This window comes from Callospermophilus lateralis, chromosome 15 (genome assembly GCF_048772815.1).
Source record: "Callospermophilus lateralis isolate mCalLat2 chromosome 15, mCalLat2.hap1, whole genome shotgun sequence".
NCBI lineage: Eukaryota > Metazoa > Chordata > Mammalia > Rodentia > Sciuridae > Callospermophilus > Callospermophilus lateralis.
The window spans coordinates 21,367,611-21,386,060 of NC_135319.1; the positions used below are offsets into that span (position 1 = coordinate 21,367,611).

The window sequence follows — 18,450 nt, forward strand, 5'->3', positions numbered from 1 at the left end:
TATTTTATTTAGAGAGAGGGCCAGGCTAAATTACTGAGGCCGGCTTTGAATTGGTGATCCTTATGCCTCAGCCTCTTGGGCTGCTGGGATTACAGGTTTGTACCAGCACACCTGGCTCCATTCAATGCATTTTTTATCTCAGATATTATCATCATTTCCAAAATTTTGTCTGGACTTTTAAAACTTTTTTGTGCTTCATTTACCTTTTCTGTGTACTTTATTTTGGTTTCTTTTTTTGATACTGCAAGTTGAACTGAGGGTTGCTTAATCACTGAGCCATGTTCCTAGCCCTTCTTATTTTTTATTTTGAAAAAGGGTCTCACTAAGTTGCTTAGGGCCTCATGCCTCACTAAGTGACTGAGGCTAGTCTTGAACTTGGGATCCTCCTGCCTCATCTTCCTAAGCTGCTGGGATTATAGGTATGCAGCACCATACCTGGCCCTAATTGGGTTTGGATAGGGGAGGAAAGAGTGATTATATTACAGATATGTCAAAACAGTGAACAAAACAGTTTGAAAAGATATTGCCTATTTGCTTTTAACAAGTAAGGCTTCCCAAGGGCAAACTGATAGAGGTGACAGGTATGTCTGGGAGAGACAGACTATGTAAGATCAGAGAGAGAATTGAGTGTGCTTGAGATGAACTGAGAATCCTGACAAGATGGATGAGAACTCAGATACCAGTGGATGGCCCAGTAGCCTGTGTTTTGTAACCAAGGTCCACAGGGCTGTGAGGGTTGGTGAGATGCATCTCCCTAGGCTCTGAGATGGGTTTAGTTACTGAGTGCATTGCTGGGTTCCCAGTGCCTCCATCCTGGAATGGATGCTTGCACCTTGCTAGCTTTCTAGTACAGCAAAATGACATCTGGAGGCTGAAGCAAGGCTGGGTGTAACTGGCCTCGTGGGCAGGAGGAGGATTGTTGCCTCAGTGCTGTGGGATGGTTATGCATGTAAAGGATCCAGCAACAGAAAATGAGAAAGAGCACTGAGAAACCAAGGAGTAAACCAGGAGAGAGTGGCATTGGGGAACACAAGGGAAGAGAATCGGGGAGAAGCCGGAGTCTCAGAGAGAGGCCAAGTCACATGAATACCGTAAAGTGGACATTGACAAGGATGTGGCCAAAGAAGTTGATGTGGATTTTTCTTCTAAGATGTTGGGGATGAAGGGTGGTGGTAGCTTCAAAGAGCAGGGTTCACCCACAGCACTGACCCAAGGTGCCAGTAGGAACAAGCAGTTGCAAGAAAAGGAGATCCCGCCATGTGATCATGAGGACCCACTTTGTGTTCCAATCTTTTCAGATAATGGCATTTCTCCTGCGGAAGAAGACTTCTCTCCTAAACCATCGAATTTTTCAGTTGATCCTCTCAGTTGCTGGTACAGCCGAGCTGGGCTTCAGGTCATCTGCCATCACCAACATAGGTGTCTTCCAGCATATTCTCTGCAATTTTGAGGTAAATTTTAGAGTCTGGTCCTTAGTCCTTCAGGAGTGTGTGTGTGTGTGTGTGTGTGTGTGTGTGTGTGTGTGTGTAATGATAAAATATAAGAAAGTCTGGCGTTTGCTCTAAGCCCTGCAAGTCTGATTGCTCCATAGTCATGGCAGCACTAGGAGGGAAAACCACAACAGTTTTGGAGTTCCGAGGCCCTGGTTTATAGTTAAATCCTACAGCCCATGGGCTGTGTGACTTTGGGCAAGTTTTCTAACCTCTCTGAGTCCCATTCTTCTTAAGTGTGCCACAGAGACCATTATCTCTTCCCCTCAGGTGTCATGGAGGGTTAAAAGCAGATAGTACTTAGGAAAGGATATGAAAACTGTAAAGTACCATATGCATATAAGGGTTTTTAAAAAATAATACCAATTCCTTTGGATGGTGCTTTGTGGTTTCCCAATGATCTTTTAAGAGAGTGGCCTGAGAGGTGCTGATGGGGACACTTGAAGATAAGTGAGGAGGGTCAAGCTACTTTGGGTGAATCAACCCATTTGTGAAGCAGCATTATTTACTGAGTGCCCAGTGGACTCAGATAATGGCCAGGTTCTGGACACATCACAGGTTCACGACCCAGTCCCTCCTCACTGCCAGATGGGCCCAGGACATAGTTAAGATAACACTCTGGTGTGCTAGGTTCAGGTCTGGGGCCTCTGGGGAGGGGGAGTGAGAGCAAAGTCCGTGCAAGCTTTAGGGATCAGGGGCTCTGGGCTGAGTTTGACAGATTTCAAAGAAGAAAGGCCCTTCCAGGTGGAATGTGTGCTATTTGCAAATACAATGCCATGGGAACAGCCAAGGGGATCTGAAAGCCAGTGACTGTTAGACGCCTGCCAGTTTGCATCAGGTGTGGGCAGGGATGAGGCTGAAGTGGGAGAAGCTGGGAGAAGTGGGAGAAGCTGGGAGAAGTGGGAGAAGCTGGGAGAATGTGCTCAAGGCAGGGTGAATGCTTCAACCTACACATGTTGAGATCCATGGGAGTACTTTGAAACAGTTCCTTTGCTTATTAAAACAATTAACATATGGGGGCTGCGGATATAGCTCAGTTGGTAGAATGCTTGCCTCACATGCACAAGGCCCTGGGTTGGATCCCCAGCACCATAAATAGATACATAAATAAATAACATATGTAGCCAGGTGTAGGGGTGCATGCCTGTAATCCAGATACTCAGGAAGATGAGGCAGGAGGATCCCAAGTTCAAGACTAACCTTAGCAGTTTAGTGAGATCCTAAGCAACTTAGTGAGACCTTGTCTCCAAACAAAAAATGAGCAGGGGATGTGGCTCAGAGGTAAAAAAATAAATAAAAAACATATGCTTATTAGAGAATACTTTTAAATTACAGAAAATGGGGCAGGGGCATCTCCTATTTTCAAGAACCCATCAACTATTGTCAAATTCAATGCATTATCTAACTATGCATTATATTTACCTACATGCACACACACACACACACACATATATATAACAAATTTATATAGATAAATATATATAAATAAAATATATATTTTCTACATTATATAAAATTGTAGTTATGATCAAATTGCAGATATTGAGTTCTGTCTTTTCTCACATAACAAATACATATAAAATTTTTCATTACAAACACATACAAGCCTTGGTCTGATGTCAGAGTAACATTCTCTCATGTATAGAGTTCCTGGCTTCTATTTCTCTATTGCCAAATTCTTGGATTATTCTTATACTTTGTTGTGATAAATGTCATTACACCAGTACTCTTGTACATCTCTTTTCCCCACTTTTAGCAGCATTTCCTTAGAATAAGTTATCAAAGTTGAATGATGAGGATGAAGCCTTTATAAATACTTGAGATTTTTGGTGCATTTTGTTACACTACTGATATCTAAGGATCTAAGGATATTAACTGTAGAATGATATGTCAGAGTTTTATTTTATGTATGTTTCTCTGTTGGCAGAAGCCCTGGGGCAGGGAGGTTAGTCAAGAGATGACTGAAGAAATCCAATTGAAAGATTTTGAAACCTAAATGAAACAAAGGCAGTGAGATAAAGATGAGGATCAAGAAGAAGTAATAATTCAAATTAGAAGAGACTTAGAGTTGAATGACAGGGTGATGCTATGTGTATAAACATGGTTGAGTTGCCACTGAAAGCAGGGCTGGGAGAGAAATGTGCATATGAGAAAGAAAAAAATCATTTTGAAATTAATGAACAGAGCTTTTAGATCAAAAGGTAACAATGACCAACCAAACAAACAAAAATAAAATTCAGAGACAGGAGGAAGGGAAAAGTAAAGATAAGATTATAAATTAATAAGATAGAAAAGAAAAATATCAAAGGATAAATAGAACAATTACTTGTTTTCATAAAATAGACAAATCTCTGTTAGGATTAATCAAGAGCAGGAGATGTAGCTCAGTGGTAGAGTGCTTGCCTATCATGTGCAAGGCCCTAGATTTAATCCCCAGCAAAAAAAAAATAAAATAAAAAATAAAAAAGAATAAATATAAAAAGTAAAAATACAATAAAGGAATGAACAATTACAGAGGTAATAAAAAAAGAAACTTTGTGCCAATAAGTTAGAAAACAGCACATTTGAATACTCACAGAAAATTCACATTTCCAAAGCTTACTCAAAAGGACATAAAATCCACAAATTATCCTATAATCATCAAATAAATGGAATCACTGGATTAAATATTCACACATCACATCCAAAGGAAACTCCAGGCCCAGGGATCTTGTAGGCAAATTCTACCACTCAGGTAATAAGCCATTCTGGAAACAGAACAGATTATACTCATAGGCTAATCTTAATATCAGAACAACAACAATGAAAAGGATGGTACAGAAATGAAAAAAAGTACATGCTAAATTAATCATAGCTACAAAAATTATGAATATGATATTAGAAAATAAAGGGGAGGGAGTTTCAGCCTTTGTTTTTGTGTTTTTGTTTTATTCTTTTTAGTTACACATACAATTTATTTTATATAAATTCATTTGGCATAATTATAAAAGCATGAATATGATTTGCTTCAATTCAGTTCCCAGTACTTCTCCTTTCTCTGCTCTCCTTCCTCCCCCTGTTCCCTTCTGTCTACTGATCTTTCTGCTTTATACTCACAGATTCTTTTTTTTTTTTAATTAGTGCTTTGTGGATGTGCATGATGTTTATGTGATAATTAGGATAATTATCTCATTTTACTATTAGTTATTATGCATGATGTGCAGTGGTATGTTTATAAATGTACATAGGAAAGTTAGGTCAGCTCCATTTCACTGTTCTTCCCTTCTCCTATACCTCCTCACTCACCCTCAATCCCCTTCCTCTACTCCACTGATATTTCTTCTATTTTGATGGAATTTCATGCCCCTCTTTTCTTTCCTTTACGTTTTCCTTAATTTTGAACTAAGATGGAAAGACATTAAGTCTGAATGTAACTTAGAGTGAAGAGGCAGCAAAGGGGGCAGTTAAAACACTAGCAGGAGAAGAAATTGTTGGTAGAACAAGTCCTTAAAGAAGTTGGAGGAGCGTTGGAGATCTCACTCCTCTGTGAGATCTATGGTGACCTGTGTGTAGAAGGGGAAGAACAAGAAACTGAGAAGCGAGGAGGGACAGGAAGTTGAGAGGCAGGGAAGGACAGGAAGTTGTTAAGTGAGGAGGGACAGGAAATTGAGGATATTCAAGTCTTATATTACGGTTTCTTAAAGAAGGGACAGATCAACTAATTTCTGAGAGTTCTGAGAGTGAGATGGTCTCAGGGATTGGGGAGAGCAAAATCTGACACATTATCTATTTGATATTCAAACAGGTTAATTCAATATCTCAATGCAATTCTTAGTAGAGGTTATGTGACATAGGCAACAACCAAAATTTTAATTATCCATGTTTCCCCAAACTCAGACATTTAGTATTGTGTACAATGACTTCTAGAAGAGCCAATCAACCTTGGAATGTGTTATTATTGTTCTAAGGGCTGGAAGTGAAGTGGAGGCCTGGAAACTTCTATAGGAAGGATAAAGGGGCCAGCATTAGTGAATATCACAGGTTCATGTCTTTCTAAGTTCTGCAGCTCCCAATGCTGAGGATGACATACTGTTTGCTGAAAGACCAATTTCGTGAAAAAATATTCCAAGTATTCAGGGTTCTTAGAGTCCTGCACATGTATATGTTGGGGGTACCATACTTGGCTGCTTCATCTGTACCTCTATAAGCCATCTCCAAAAGCATTTGTCCTATCTCTGGGAACATTTGGACAGTGACTGTGCTTATGAGGGTTAGAATTCTTTCAGACTGCTTTTGGCTTAAGAGCAATGTACATATTTTATGTTGTTTAATTTTGCTTTTTTTTTTTAAATTGGATGGGTTATTATTAAGTGCCCAGTATATGTCATGTGTGATACTGGGTTCTGGGGATTGGAGAGGGATGGTCCCTGCATTTGCAGACCTCCTGATAAACTTGTATCCATTGGAGCTCTTTTGCATTTCTCTTCAGTAAGAGGACAGAACCATGGGCACCTGCCTGACTTCAAAATGTTGATTTTCAACCCTATGGGTCACTGTCTGCCTACAGGGACCCCAGTGCAGCGGCAAGAGAATAAGCTCCTGATCAGAAGGAGCAGGCTTTGAAACCAGTCTTTGTCAACTAGAGACTAAGGGTGACTTAGTATCTCTGTACCTCATTTTCCTCTATAAATGAAGATGCAGGGGTTCCTCTTTATCTGAAGTTTTGTTTTAGATAGTTTCAATTACCCATGGTAAACCCAGGCCCAAAAATATTAAATGGAAAATTCCATAAATAAAGAATTCATAAGTTTTAAATAATTTTATTAATAGCATATTAGGATAATTATCTCATTTTACTATTAGTTATTATTGTTAATCTATTGTGCCTGATTTATAAATTAAACATTATATGTGTGTGTGTGTGTGTGTGTGTGTGTGTGTGTGTGTATATTTCTGTACTCTCAGCAATTTCAGGCATCCATGGAATGTCTTGGAATGTATCTCCTTGTGGGTAAAAGGCAACTGCTATAATGGTGTTTTAGGACTTTTATGGCATCTCTTGCCTTGAGCTAATGGTATCATTTGTAAGTGTGAGCTTTTTTTTTATGCTCTTGGATGTATTCTTAGAGCTCCATGTATGAACCTTCTATATGCTGGGCCTAATACTGGAATTGTCAGCATTTAAAGATGAAAAATAGTGAAGCTCTCTAAAAGGACGTCAAAATGAAATATAAAGGCACACCATCAATTCTTCCACAGAGGGAGAGTAATCATCTCCATTTTTTTTTTTTTTGCTATGATTGAAGACAATCTGAATGATAAACCTCATCCTTAGAATCTCTGTGCATTTGACATATGTGTCACTCATAATTCTCTTGTTCTGTCTCTGGTTTGGACTTCAGATTTTATTGATGTGGGTGCTGAAGATAGTGTCGCATACCAAGTTCAGTGTGGCTTATTTCATATAGTGTAAAATCTTAAAGACAAAATATGGCTTCTAATTCCACTCCTACCACTTGCTGGTGGTAAGTGGAACCTGTCACTCAGCTGGCCTGTCTTAATCTATTTTCTCATCTGTAAAGTGAGAACTCCATAATTTGCCTTGCAAAATTTAGTGTAGTCAAGATGCATCTAGTGTGTGGTCTCATTGGTTGTGGCCCATGACTGGAGATAGGTGTCCTTGGTTGCAATCTAAACTCACATGAAGCACCAGGCAGCATTAGAGAAGGGGAGGAGATGAATGCATTTTTAAGCTTTCCTCCAGTGGTAGGGAGGCATTTCCTACCTTCCAGGTACCAGGAGAGCTGTCGGATCATACAGCTAGTAAATACCATTGGTGATTCCAAGTGAAGAGACAACATGCCCAGCACCTGTCTGCAAACCCTCTATCCTATGCTCTTTGGTTGTAGCATGCATTTGCTTTGCCTTACAGCTCTGGATGAATACTGCAGACAACTTGGAACTTGCCCTCTTTTCTCATCTTGTGGAAATTCTTCAATCACCAAGGTATGCTGGTTTCTGGCAGTTTCAGAGTTAAAACTAACATCTTAATATCAGGGCAGGATGACTAGTGGGAGTATTAGAAGGCAGGATGACTACATTCCTTCCCAGCAGATCATGTGTGTAGAACAGATCTCTCTCCTCTGACAGGTCTCAGGAGAGGAAATTCTGGGGCCTCAAAAGCTTCTGTAGCCTTAGGGGCTAGCATCTAACCAAGGTATAACAAGTGTGGCCAGCAAAGGAAAACACTTTCATTCCTCATTTTGCATCAGCCCATTCTCCCTCTAACTGACATCCTCAAGTCAATTTTTGAATTAGGATTTTTTTTTTTTGGTTGCAAGTGGCAGAAATACAACCCAAACCAAAGGAGGAAGGAAGGGGGAAAAGAGCAAGGAGAGAAGGAAGGGGGAAATAAAAGCAGTTGAAGAAGGAATTCATTGGCTTGTACAATAAAAAGGGTAGTTGGAACCTAGGCTGGGTGGAACCCCCATGATTTCATCTGAACTCTGTCTCCCACTCTGCCCATGCTTCCCTCTGAGCTGGCTTATTTCTGCAGGTCTTCTCTTTGGCAACCAGGTGGCTGCTAGGCAGCTTTATAGAGCATATCTGGTCTCATTGGACCAACTTGGGTCCCATGGCCTGGCTCAGAGCACAGATGGGAAGGAGTTAGAGAAAAGGGGTTAGAAAGAAGTAGTTCCAAAGTTAGAGTTAAAACTTGCATCTATTTGTCTACTGCTCACCAGGGCTTTGACCAGAATAAGGGAGAAGGGAGACAGCAAAGCCAGCCTATCAACCCCTCTACTTCCTCATGGCCAGACCACCTTAGTGACTATCAGCACCTTTAGTGTTTTTAATGCATTTTAAAACATCTTTTCTCTTGGACTCATTATTATTGAATAACTATTATAAACCCACTAAATTTCATACCCCATTCTTACTGCTGGAAATTTAGAAAAGAATAAGACACAATTCTGTGGAGAAGGAATATGGAAAGACAGGCTGCTCCGGCAGTGACAGGAAAAGAAGAGAAAGTAGCTAGAGCTCACAGGTGGAGGGATACACATTATTCCTGTCCAGCCCGTACGTGTCAATCACACAGAAGTGACTCCCCCTGTGTCTCAGGAATGTGGAGCTTGGCAGAATTTATCTTAATACCAAAAAGAAAGTTTAAGAGGAGGAATCCACCAGAATTCACACCCCCTGCCCCCCATTTCTCATTTTCTGTACCTACACCTGTTGTTTTCTTAGAATCAGACATTTACCCTGAAAGCTATTTCTTTGGGGGAGTAGAATTTACTGGAAATTGGCTCTGTGATTATCCTAAGGAGGGGGATGTGGATACTTGAATTCTGTCTTTCTTGCCTTTGACTCTCTGTGGCATGTTTATCTACTTTGTGGTTTGGGGTGGGCAGGAAGATCACACACCCAGACAGGCTGCGAAGGGCCCTGTGCTCCTGGTTGTTGGGAAGTGCTCCTCAGTCACATTTATGTCTGCTGTCTTTGTTCTGAGTTTTCTGAGGGTAGCATTAGTTTTCCCTGAGGCTTGGAATTTAAAAGTCAATAATTGGGGTTTGTCTTTGAAGGCGGTTTCCAGGGGTGGGAGTGTGCGGTAGGAGGATGGGAGGCACATGCCCCAGCAACTCTGGCACTTGGCAGACGCATATTGGATGGGTGTCTGACGGCATTTTGACAAGTTGCCAAGAGAGCATAGGAGTCAGAGGGCCATGGAACAAGCCTAGTTTGGAAAATCTTTTTAGCAGAAACACAGCAAATTTGGTTCATTACAGTAAAAGCCTTTTATTGCCTCTCTCCTGGGCTCACCAGGGAAGGACCCAGGAATGCTGAAGTTGCTCACCAGGCACAGCTTATACCTCAGCTTGTCTTCCTTTTCAATGAGCCTCGCCTTGCTCCTTCCAAGATCCCCACCATCATTGCCATTCTGGACTGTCAGCTGAAGAGCCACTTCAGCATCTGCGATGTGCTCAGGTACCTGGCCAAGCTTCCCCGAGGTGAAGGGCAGGGCCCCGTACTATTTCATAAGGGAATATAGACCCCTCTGTCTCATCATATTCAACTCAATCTCACTTGGAACCTTCTAGAGGATTCTGTTTGAGGCTGAGACTTAGGGTGAGAGCAGGTGTCCTCAGCAGTCTTCTGCCCCCTGGTGTTCAAATGCCCGGGCTCTGCTCAAGAATTTCCATAAGCACAGCCATCCTTAGCAGCTGATGGCCAATGTCTGCCTCCTGCAGAATTCCCAGAGGATGGTCCCCGCTGGTACCACACTCAGCCTTCTCTTTCCTGCTGCCTATCTGATATATTGATCTAGAGGAGTCAGAGTTAACACCTCCAAAGAATCCCAACAAATTCTAGAAGTCTCTGGAAATATTGTATTGATCATAGAATATCACAGTTCCCCTCAAACCCTCCCTCGGTCCTTGGGTGGATCACTTAGAAAACACTTTTCTTTTATGTGAGATTAGGATACATGCACTGAGCCCCTGTTGAGCTTGTCCTTTTTCCCTGTGGCATAAAGGATTGGGCTGTTTATCGTGTACACCCTCAAGCCTTCATCAGTGAACGAGAGGCAGATCTGCGTAGATGGAGCCCAGGAACTTTCCATGCCTGGTGAGAGGACCTTTCCCAGATGTCTTTGTCTGAAGGCAGCAGGATAACCTTCACAACGCCTCCAGAGGCACATATTGTGAGGTCATTTTTCAGAGGGAGGGGCTGAGGGAAAGGAAGGGGAAAGTATCTGCAGCTGGGCAGTGATTACAAGGCAGTGGCTCGGGAGGCCAGAGTTTAATGATTAGGACCACCAAATCAATTCCTATCTTCCTGCTTCAAACCCTGGAGTGGGATCTGAGGGCTTCAGGATAGTCAGGTCCCTATAGACCAAAACATGGGATCCTTGGTTCTCTGGCCTCCCTTCCTGGTTGAATCACCTCCAACCCCAGTGCCCTGATAAATCTCAACTCCAGTGCTTGCAGATCCCAGCATGTGTGGGTGTGGCCTCTGTCCTTGCTTTGGATATCCTTTTTTCCTCTGGAAATGCCACGTCCTGCCCACTCCTCCCTGCAACCTCCCCCACTGGATGAGCTGTCCCCCAGTCCCAGCAGGCCAGATTAAGTCACCCACCCTGTACTTCAAAAACCCCGTGGGGTTCTTGAAATGCACAAATTTGTTATTTCTTTGAGTCCCTCTCTCTCCCTAGATACAGAACAGCAGCACTGTCTTGTTCCCTTTGCCAGGGTGATGTGACAACTGCTTTGTCCCAGGCCCTCTCGATCTGGGCTATCCCAGATTGGAGCCTCTAACCACATTTATCCATTAAAAAAATTTTGGGAGCGGGTATTGGGAATTGAGCTCAGGGGCACTTGACCATTAAGCCACATCCCCAGCCCTGTTTTGTATTTTATTTAGAGACAGGATCTCACGGAGTTGCTTAGCGCCTCACTTTTGCTGAGTCTGGCTTTAAGCTCATGATTCTCCTGCCTCAGCCTCCTAAAATGCTGGGATTATAGGCATGTGCCACTGCATCTGGCCCATTTAAATTTAATTTTAAATCAATTAGATTAAATGCAATTAAAAACTCAGTTCTTCACTCTAGCCACATTTCAAGTATTCAGTCACCACACAAGGTCAGTGGTCACTCTATTGGCCAGAGAAATATCAGACAGTTTAATCATTGTAAAAGATTCTCTGGGACATCTTTACTCAATTTAGATAAATTATATTACCTTTTATCGTTAGAACAAGCCTCAAAAATGGGAACTATATTCCCATTTTGCAGAGGAAGAAGCTGAGGTCTAATGAGATTAGGAACTTAATCAGAGATGGGGCCAGCATCCAAATAGAGGGACATCTGATTCTGCTCCTCCAAGCTGTTTCATCAGTCCTATCTCTGTGCATGGTTGTAGTATAATAAGTTATTGGCAGGTAGGGAATGAAGGAATAGATAATAGGCCAAGAGTGGGCTTACTTGTTTCAATTCCCTTTTTCTATGGACTTCATTCTAAAACTTGAATCAAGCACATTAAATATTGTTTACCTGTTCTTTGGATTAACAATAGTGACACTTGAGAAGTCAAGTTACTTCTTTCACTGAATCTATGTACCTCTGCTATGGTTCATTTTCTAGTTTTAGTATAACATAGAAGTGCAAAGAAATAGCCTGGAAGTTAATCGAAAGCAGAAATCAAGGGAACAAAGATCATAGTCTTGACCACTTCATTCACAGTGAATCCCACAATACCAGCACATAGTAGGAGCTCAAGAAATGTTGTAGCTTATGATACACCAAAAAACAGTTCTACTGAAAGATAAATATTATCATTTTTAGGAATTTTTTTCTTTTGAGACTAGCAGCATTAAAGATATCTCTAGTTAAAGGGAACTCTAGGAACATTTCCTGAAATTCTTTATAAGCATTACATATAAGTTTAGATTTGAATGCCAAAATTTTGAGTCCCATCCGTGCACCAATTCCTGGGTAAACTAAGCATTTGATGAATATGATTGCATGCTGCAGCAAATATTATGTCTCTTTACATCCGTTTTCTCTCAAATCTGAATTCTCTCTCTTTTTTTTTTTTTTTTTTTTTTTGTAGCTGGAAGCCAAACATCTGGAAAGACAATCTGGCTCCGAAACCAGTTGCTGGAGATGCTGCTCAGTGTAATATCTTCCCCCCAACTTCATCTGTCCTCTGAGTAAGTAGCTCCAGGAAGAGCAATTTGGCAGAAGGTTGCCTCATACAGGGTGCAGTATTAAAACCTTTTCTTAATGAAAAGTTTAGCATCTCTGAGTCTGTTTTCTGCTATGTGTTTTCTGCACTAGTCAGAAAGAAAATTATATTCTCTCCACCCAATAAACCAGACCTTGCCCTGAGATATTCTGATGCAAATGTTCAATGGGCATGAGTAACTAGAAACAGATTTGGTATAATTTCAATAAACTCCTTTTGTCACCATTGCTATCATGTAATTGTTATTGTTTTGGCAGTTGTGACAATTGCCGACTTTGATGTCCTGTCCTTGGCAGACAACAGAATGGAGAAATGGTTAGCCTAAATAACATCTATCAAGGAAAAAGCTTGCCAGATTCTTCTGCTATTTACTGTTAGTTGCTTTAGTTATTTTTCCAACTTGGAAAAAAGAAGTATCTGCCTTCAATTAACTTTCAAAATAATGTGTAATGATAAAGCTGATTCCATTAACTCTCCCCACTGCTGGCCTGCAATCCCGGAGTCGTTCATGCAACACCTATTTGTTAAGTTCCTGCTGTATGCATGACACTCTTCTTGGCTCCCAGGATGCAACATTGAGCAAGTGTGCCTAGTTCCTTGCTCTTCCTCTTTACAGTTTAGTGAGTATGTGTATTTGGGGTTGGAGGTGGAGTCGTACCCATCTGTAAAACAACCTTGCAAATAGTGGTTAAAAATTTACCAGCCTTTACATTTCTAAAATCAAAACATGATAAAATTGGAAGATGCCTTGGAGAGGAGCTAGTTGGCTCTTTCCTTTTCCATCTTTTTGAAAGGGGATGTCGTATAGCACTTGAGCACCTGGACTTTGGCATCTGGACCTTCTGAGTTGGAATCACAGGGGAGGTTTCATAGGGCCTGTGTGCCTTTCTCTGCTCAACTGTATGAGAATAAAAATAGATGGGTATCCCTGAGAACGGTACGTGAGATACTGTAAATACTGTACAAGCTAACTTTTACCATCACCACCACCATCATCAATACTATCATCCTCACCATCACCATCATGATCTTCATCTCTATTGCCTTCATTACCACCACTACCATCATCATCATCACTGATTAAAATGACCAGAGCACACATCAAGTGCTCTGCCAAAGTCATCCAGTTAGTAAACAAGGGGGCAGACACTTTCTTCACTCCTAGTCCAGTGCTCACTCCAGTGCATACCAGCCACACCCTCACAAGGCCTCATCTAACAATTCCTGGTGAGAACACAACCCGGCTTCTGGTTCTCAGAAGGCCAGTTCTTTGCTGAGTCAATCATCCTTGCTGGAATGACCACTCATTCCTGCAATTTTGTTCCTTCTTGTTCCCCCCAGCAAGTCAACATTCTCCAGACTCATCATTTCAAAATTAATTTTTTTAAATGATGGGTCATCATGCTTTTTTTCGGGCCTAAATTGGTAAAGATGTATACATATTGGACTTTTCCATTTAGATGAGTTTTGACAGGTGTCTTTTAAAAAGAAGGTAAATAAACATTATGTTTTTTACATGACTATATTGATGGTAATTAAATGAGGTGGATGACTATTTCTATACTGTGTAAGTAGTGAAGTAAGAATATTAAGGGGGCATGCATCTGTTGATACGTAGTTACCAATTGCTTTAAACGGAGTTGTATGAATTAGGTCACAGCCATTAGTAGACAAGTTCATCAACAGTGCAACAATCTTGCCAGCATTTTATTTTACATTCTTTTAAAACGTAATATGCACTTCAAAATCAAGTGATAGTCAAACACTAACCTTTAACTTTCCTTTCCTCAAGGACTGATGAGGCTGGACTTTATTTCTCTTTTCTGATCATGTCATTTGCTTGTGAACTGAAAGGTTGTATTTACTGACCTCCATGCCCCACCCCCAGGTCAAAAGAAGAGATGTTTCTGAACCTGGGACCCGACTGGTTCCTGCTGCTCCTGCAGGGCCACCTGCATGCCAGTACTACTGTGCTGGCATTGAAGCTGCTGCTACACTTTTTGTCAAACCCCTCCCTCCGTGGGCGATTCAGAGATGGCCTTCCTGTAGGATCCTGGGTGGAACGAAGCACCGAGGGCAAGAACATTGTGATGGGTGAGCATATGGCTGTCTCCAACAAGAGGGCCACCTCATCCTGGGGTGTGAGTGAGGACCATGCCGGCCCTTCTCCAGTTGGGATCTTTGCAGCTCCATGCACTTGATCAGCCCCAGCCTCTTGCTCTTTCTTGCAGGATCCCTCCATAGCCTCATCGCTCTTCAGTCTCTGGTGGCTGTTTTCCTTTTCTTAAAGGCTCCTACTCTGTTTACTCACTGGGCACTTCACACACTGCTTCCTCGCCTCTTCTAGCAGATGTGGATTTAAATGCCACTTCCTCCAGGAGAAGAAGGGTCCCACCTGAATTGGCACCTCTGTTAATTCTCTCTGCTCCTATTATTTTCCTCTATAGTGCTGTTTCTATTCTGAAGCATATATTAATTTAGGTATTCAATTGCTTAATGTCTGCAGGGGCCCGCTACACTGTAAGCTTCATGAATGTCTGTAATCCTTTGTACTTTTGAGTAATATATCCTCGTTGCTTTATATGAAGTTCCTTGTTGCTTCCTACACAGTTGGCGTCTATTATCTGTCTTGAAATGAGTGAATGAATGAATGAATGAGCATGTCAACAACAGGAAAAGGAATTATCATTGAGCACTTTCTTGTGCTCATCTATGCTAACATATATTTTAGCAAGTGTTTCTATGGTATGGTGGGCTGCCGGGGTTCCCTTATATGTCTACTCCCACCGTGACCAGAGCAGTTGTTCTCAACCTGGATTTTGTGCTTTTTCCCCTGGATCAATAGACAACCTGAAGAGCCATCCTTCTGTACCTGACCAGAGCCCCCGCCTGCTTCCTGGGTTCCGTGTTTTGACTGCCTTTCTGGCCCTGCATGTTCATATTCCTGAAGTCTACCTCATTGTGTCCACCTTCTTCCTACAGACGTCACTTACAGAGCTGATGGACTGTCCGAAAGTAGGTTCTTCGATCACCCCTGGGAAGAGGGACACACTTTGTTTTCTGATCCCATGTGATTAAGGCAATTCCCTAAGACTCTCTATGCTTACCTCCCTCTACTTCTACTAACTAGAACTGTGTTTGATCTCTTTCCTTCTATAGCGATCCCATACCCCTGGACAGCTTTCAAATACCTGACCATCAGCCCTGTGACTTCCTCAGCCTCTGCCTTCCATCACCTCCACCCCCTCAGCAAATATGAATGACATCAGGCTCTTTTTAATTTTTTTTTTCTCTTTACAGACACAGGGACGTTACTTGATGATAGAGTGTCCATGCCTCAGCAACCCATCTCCACCACCTACTTAGTTATGACCTCTTCATCAATTCACCAACTTTTCTCCATGGTTACTGGAAGAGGTTTCCCAAGGCTGCTTTTGGCTTCCTTTAACTTCCCTGGTCTACTCATTCCATACTTTACCTTTCTTATCCATCCTTTCAGTTTCTTCTTTTCTAATGATTTTCTCCTCACAGACTATAGGTATGTTAAATTATCAACCTTTAGCAACTGTTACCCTATTTAACACTTTCCTGTTTCTCCTTGGCCATGTTTTTCCAAAGAGGAGTTCACACCCACTGTGCACACCATCTCACTATTCATACTCTCACTTGTTCACACCAAGTCCAAGTATTAATTACTTGGATTCCATTCCTACGAGACCAAGTTTGAGCTCTAGAGCTAGCATCTTGGGGACCTAGCTTGTCTCTCCAACCTAACTCCAACTTACCTTTCTTCATGATGTGACTGTGTTGGATCATCACCCCATTAAGACCAGCTGCTTTGTGCTCACCTGACCTGTGTGACCTTACTGATTCTTTTCTCCCCCATCACTTGCCTGGTGGGAGTGTCCTCCCCCAGAACTCAGCCCCGGTGTTACCTTCTACATAGAACCCCAGGCATTTCCTCAGATGGCACCAAATACAGGTACCTCTTAGATACAGCTCCAGAAGGATAGATCCCACCATTGTTTTTAAACTCACCTTTCTAGGCACCTGACAAATATCAGATTTGGAAATTGTTTCTTGATCTTAAGTAGAATTAACTGAGCTGAATTGAAATAGGGAAAGGACATGGCTTGGCAGAGAAAGTTAAAAATTCACTTCTCTTGCATATCCTTATATTTGACAAGATTTAAATCTTTGATGTACACTAATAGGGTAGCTCACACTTCAAGATAAAGTTCTGAATAAAACTATGCTAAGTTTAGAAAGACCTGAATTTTTGTTTCTCTAACAATGTATTATGATAGGAAACAAACATCTACTAAGTGTCAGGAAATATGATACATGCTTTACATATTTTATTTTGCTTGATATTTAAACAATCCCATGGGGTAGATAATGTGACTTTCCATTTCATAGAGAAGAAAACTTAACGGCAGTTATATTTCCTAGGCTATTAAAAAGGAAAAGGCAGGGCCTCTTGATTCTAAACTCTAAACTGTTTCCTCTATACTGTACTTTCCCCTGAATCTTTGAATTCATCCTATGCTTATATAATTTAATTTACTAAAAGGCATTAAAATTAATTAAGACATTGAGCACTTATGAAGTCAAACCAAAAGAACTAAGCTTTTGAAGAAATTTTATTTACTTATTTATTGTTTATTTATTGGTGCTGGGGATGGAACCCAGCACTTCACATGTGCTAGACAAGTGTTCTACCATCGAGCTATACCCCAGCCCCAAAGAACTAAATTGCTACAAGTTGCTAGTGGGTCTTCAGCACCTTCTTGGGGGTGTGTTTCTCTTATTGACCATCAACCAAGCTGGAATTTTCCATATGGGCTAACCACTAAGGCTGCTGCTATGCTGTTTTGCTTTTTCCCTTGGGACTTCCTGGGAAATGCTAGCACTGGCTACAAAGCTGGTCCTGTTGGTTTCCACAAGTCTCCTTATGGCCTTTGCTTTCTTCTTAAGGACAGCCTAGATGCCATGCTTCATTGGCTCCTGCAGAATCACCACCAGCAAGAAGTCCTCCGGGATGGACTGTGCACAGAAGGGGCCCTGCTGCTCCTAGAAATGCTGAAAGCCACCATGAATCAGGTGAGATTCATTATCTACTCCAGAGGTTCTGTTGGGAAGGCAAGTTTGGAAAGGTCATCTTGACTCTTCTCAGCAGCTTCCCAGAAATGCTGATGTCTTAGTCCATTCTTTGTTGCTATAATAAAATGCCAGATACCAGATAATTTATAATAAACAGAGGTATTTAGCTCGCAGTTTTAGAGGCTGTGAAGTCCAAGAGCATAGCATTGGTATCTTTTTGGCATCTTGTGAGGGCTTTCTTGCTATATCATAACATGGTGGAGGGCATCATATGGTAAGACAGAGAAAGTGTGCTAGCTCTGGGCTCTCTTCCTCTTCTTATAAAGTCACTAATGCCATAATGTAGGCCCTACGCGTATGACCTCATTTAATTCTAATGACTTCCCAAAGGCCTCACTTCCAAATACCATTAGCATAGGAACTTAAGGACTAAGTTTCCAACACGAACTTTCAGAGGTCATATTAAAACCATAGCATCTGGTAATAAACAAGATAAAATGGAAGAGGTAAGTTAGATTGCCAAGAGACACTTATTTCTCATTTATTTAAACATTTGGTTTTCTTCCCTGGGAGATTTACTGCCTTTAGTCAACGGAAAGATTTCTGAAGTGGAAGAGGGGCCTCTCCTTCCAAGTAACTCAACCCCTACCAGGACAGTTGGAGTGACCAAGAATGACCTGTGAGGTAAAGACCTGTCTTAGAAAAGGCAGGTGGCTACCAGCTATAGACATGGCAGAGGCTTCTGTAGTAGGTAGCCTTTGATTGGAGATACACTAGACATGGGTGTTTGGTGTTAATTTAGACCTGGAAGCAAGTGTGAGGAGAGAAGAACATGTGGCCGGTGAACAGGAGGAATTAGTAGTCACATCAGTGTGATCTTACATGAAAGGTTCAACTTTGTTCTGCAGACATCAAGGGTACAATTGGGAGCTTGATTGTGTGAAGAAACTTCATTGCTTTTTGTAAAATGATACACAATTATCTTCTTTAACATTTAAACAAAATAGAAAAGCAGAAAATAAAAATCACCTGACATATACCAGATATGACCTCTGTGAACTTTAGTGGATCATTCCTCTGGACATTTCCTGAAGGTCACATCCTATCCTTATAGAGGATGAGATCACAAAAATTCT

At 41.5% G+C, this 18,450-nt stretch overlaps 1 protein-coding gene across 1 annotated transcript in view; it reads left to right on the forward strand.

The window, feature by feature from the left end:
• Wdfy4 (WDFY family member 4) overlaps positions 1–18,450 on the forward strand; it is a 243,992-nt gene that overhangs the window by 74,540 nt on the left and 151,002 nt on the right. Inside the window, exons 23-30 of the mRNA XM_076834810.1 lie at positions 1,299–1,451; positions 7,402–7,475; positions 9,294–9,455; positions 10,003–10,094; positions 12,077–12,176; positions 14,100–14,305; positions 15,057–15,226; positions 17,189–17,314. Of these exons, the coding sequence (XP_076690925.1) occupies positions 1,299–1,451; positions 7,402–7,475; positions 9,294–9,455; positions 10,003–10,094; positions 12,077–12,176; positions 14,100–14,305; positions 15,057–15,226; positions 17,189–17,314 (1,083 nt within the window). The remainder of the gene's footprint in view (positions 1–1,298; positions 1,452–7,401; positions 7,476–9,293; positions 9,456–10,002; positions 10,095–12,076; positions 12,177–14,099; positions 14,306–15,056; positions 15,227–17,188; positions 17,315–18,450) is intronic.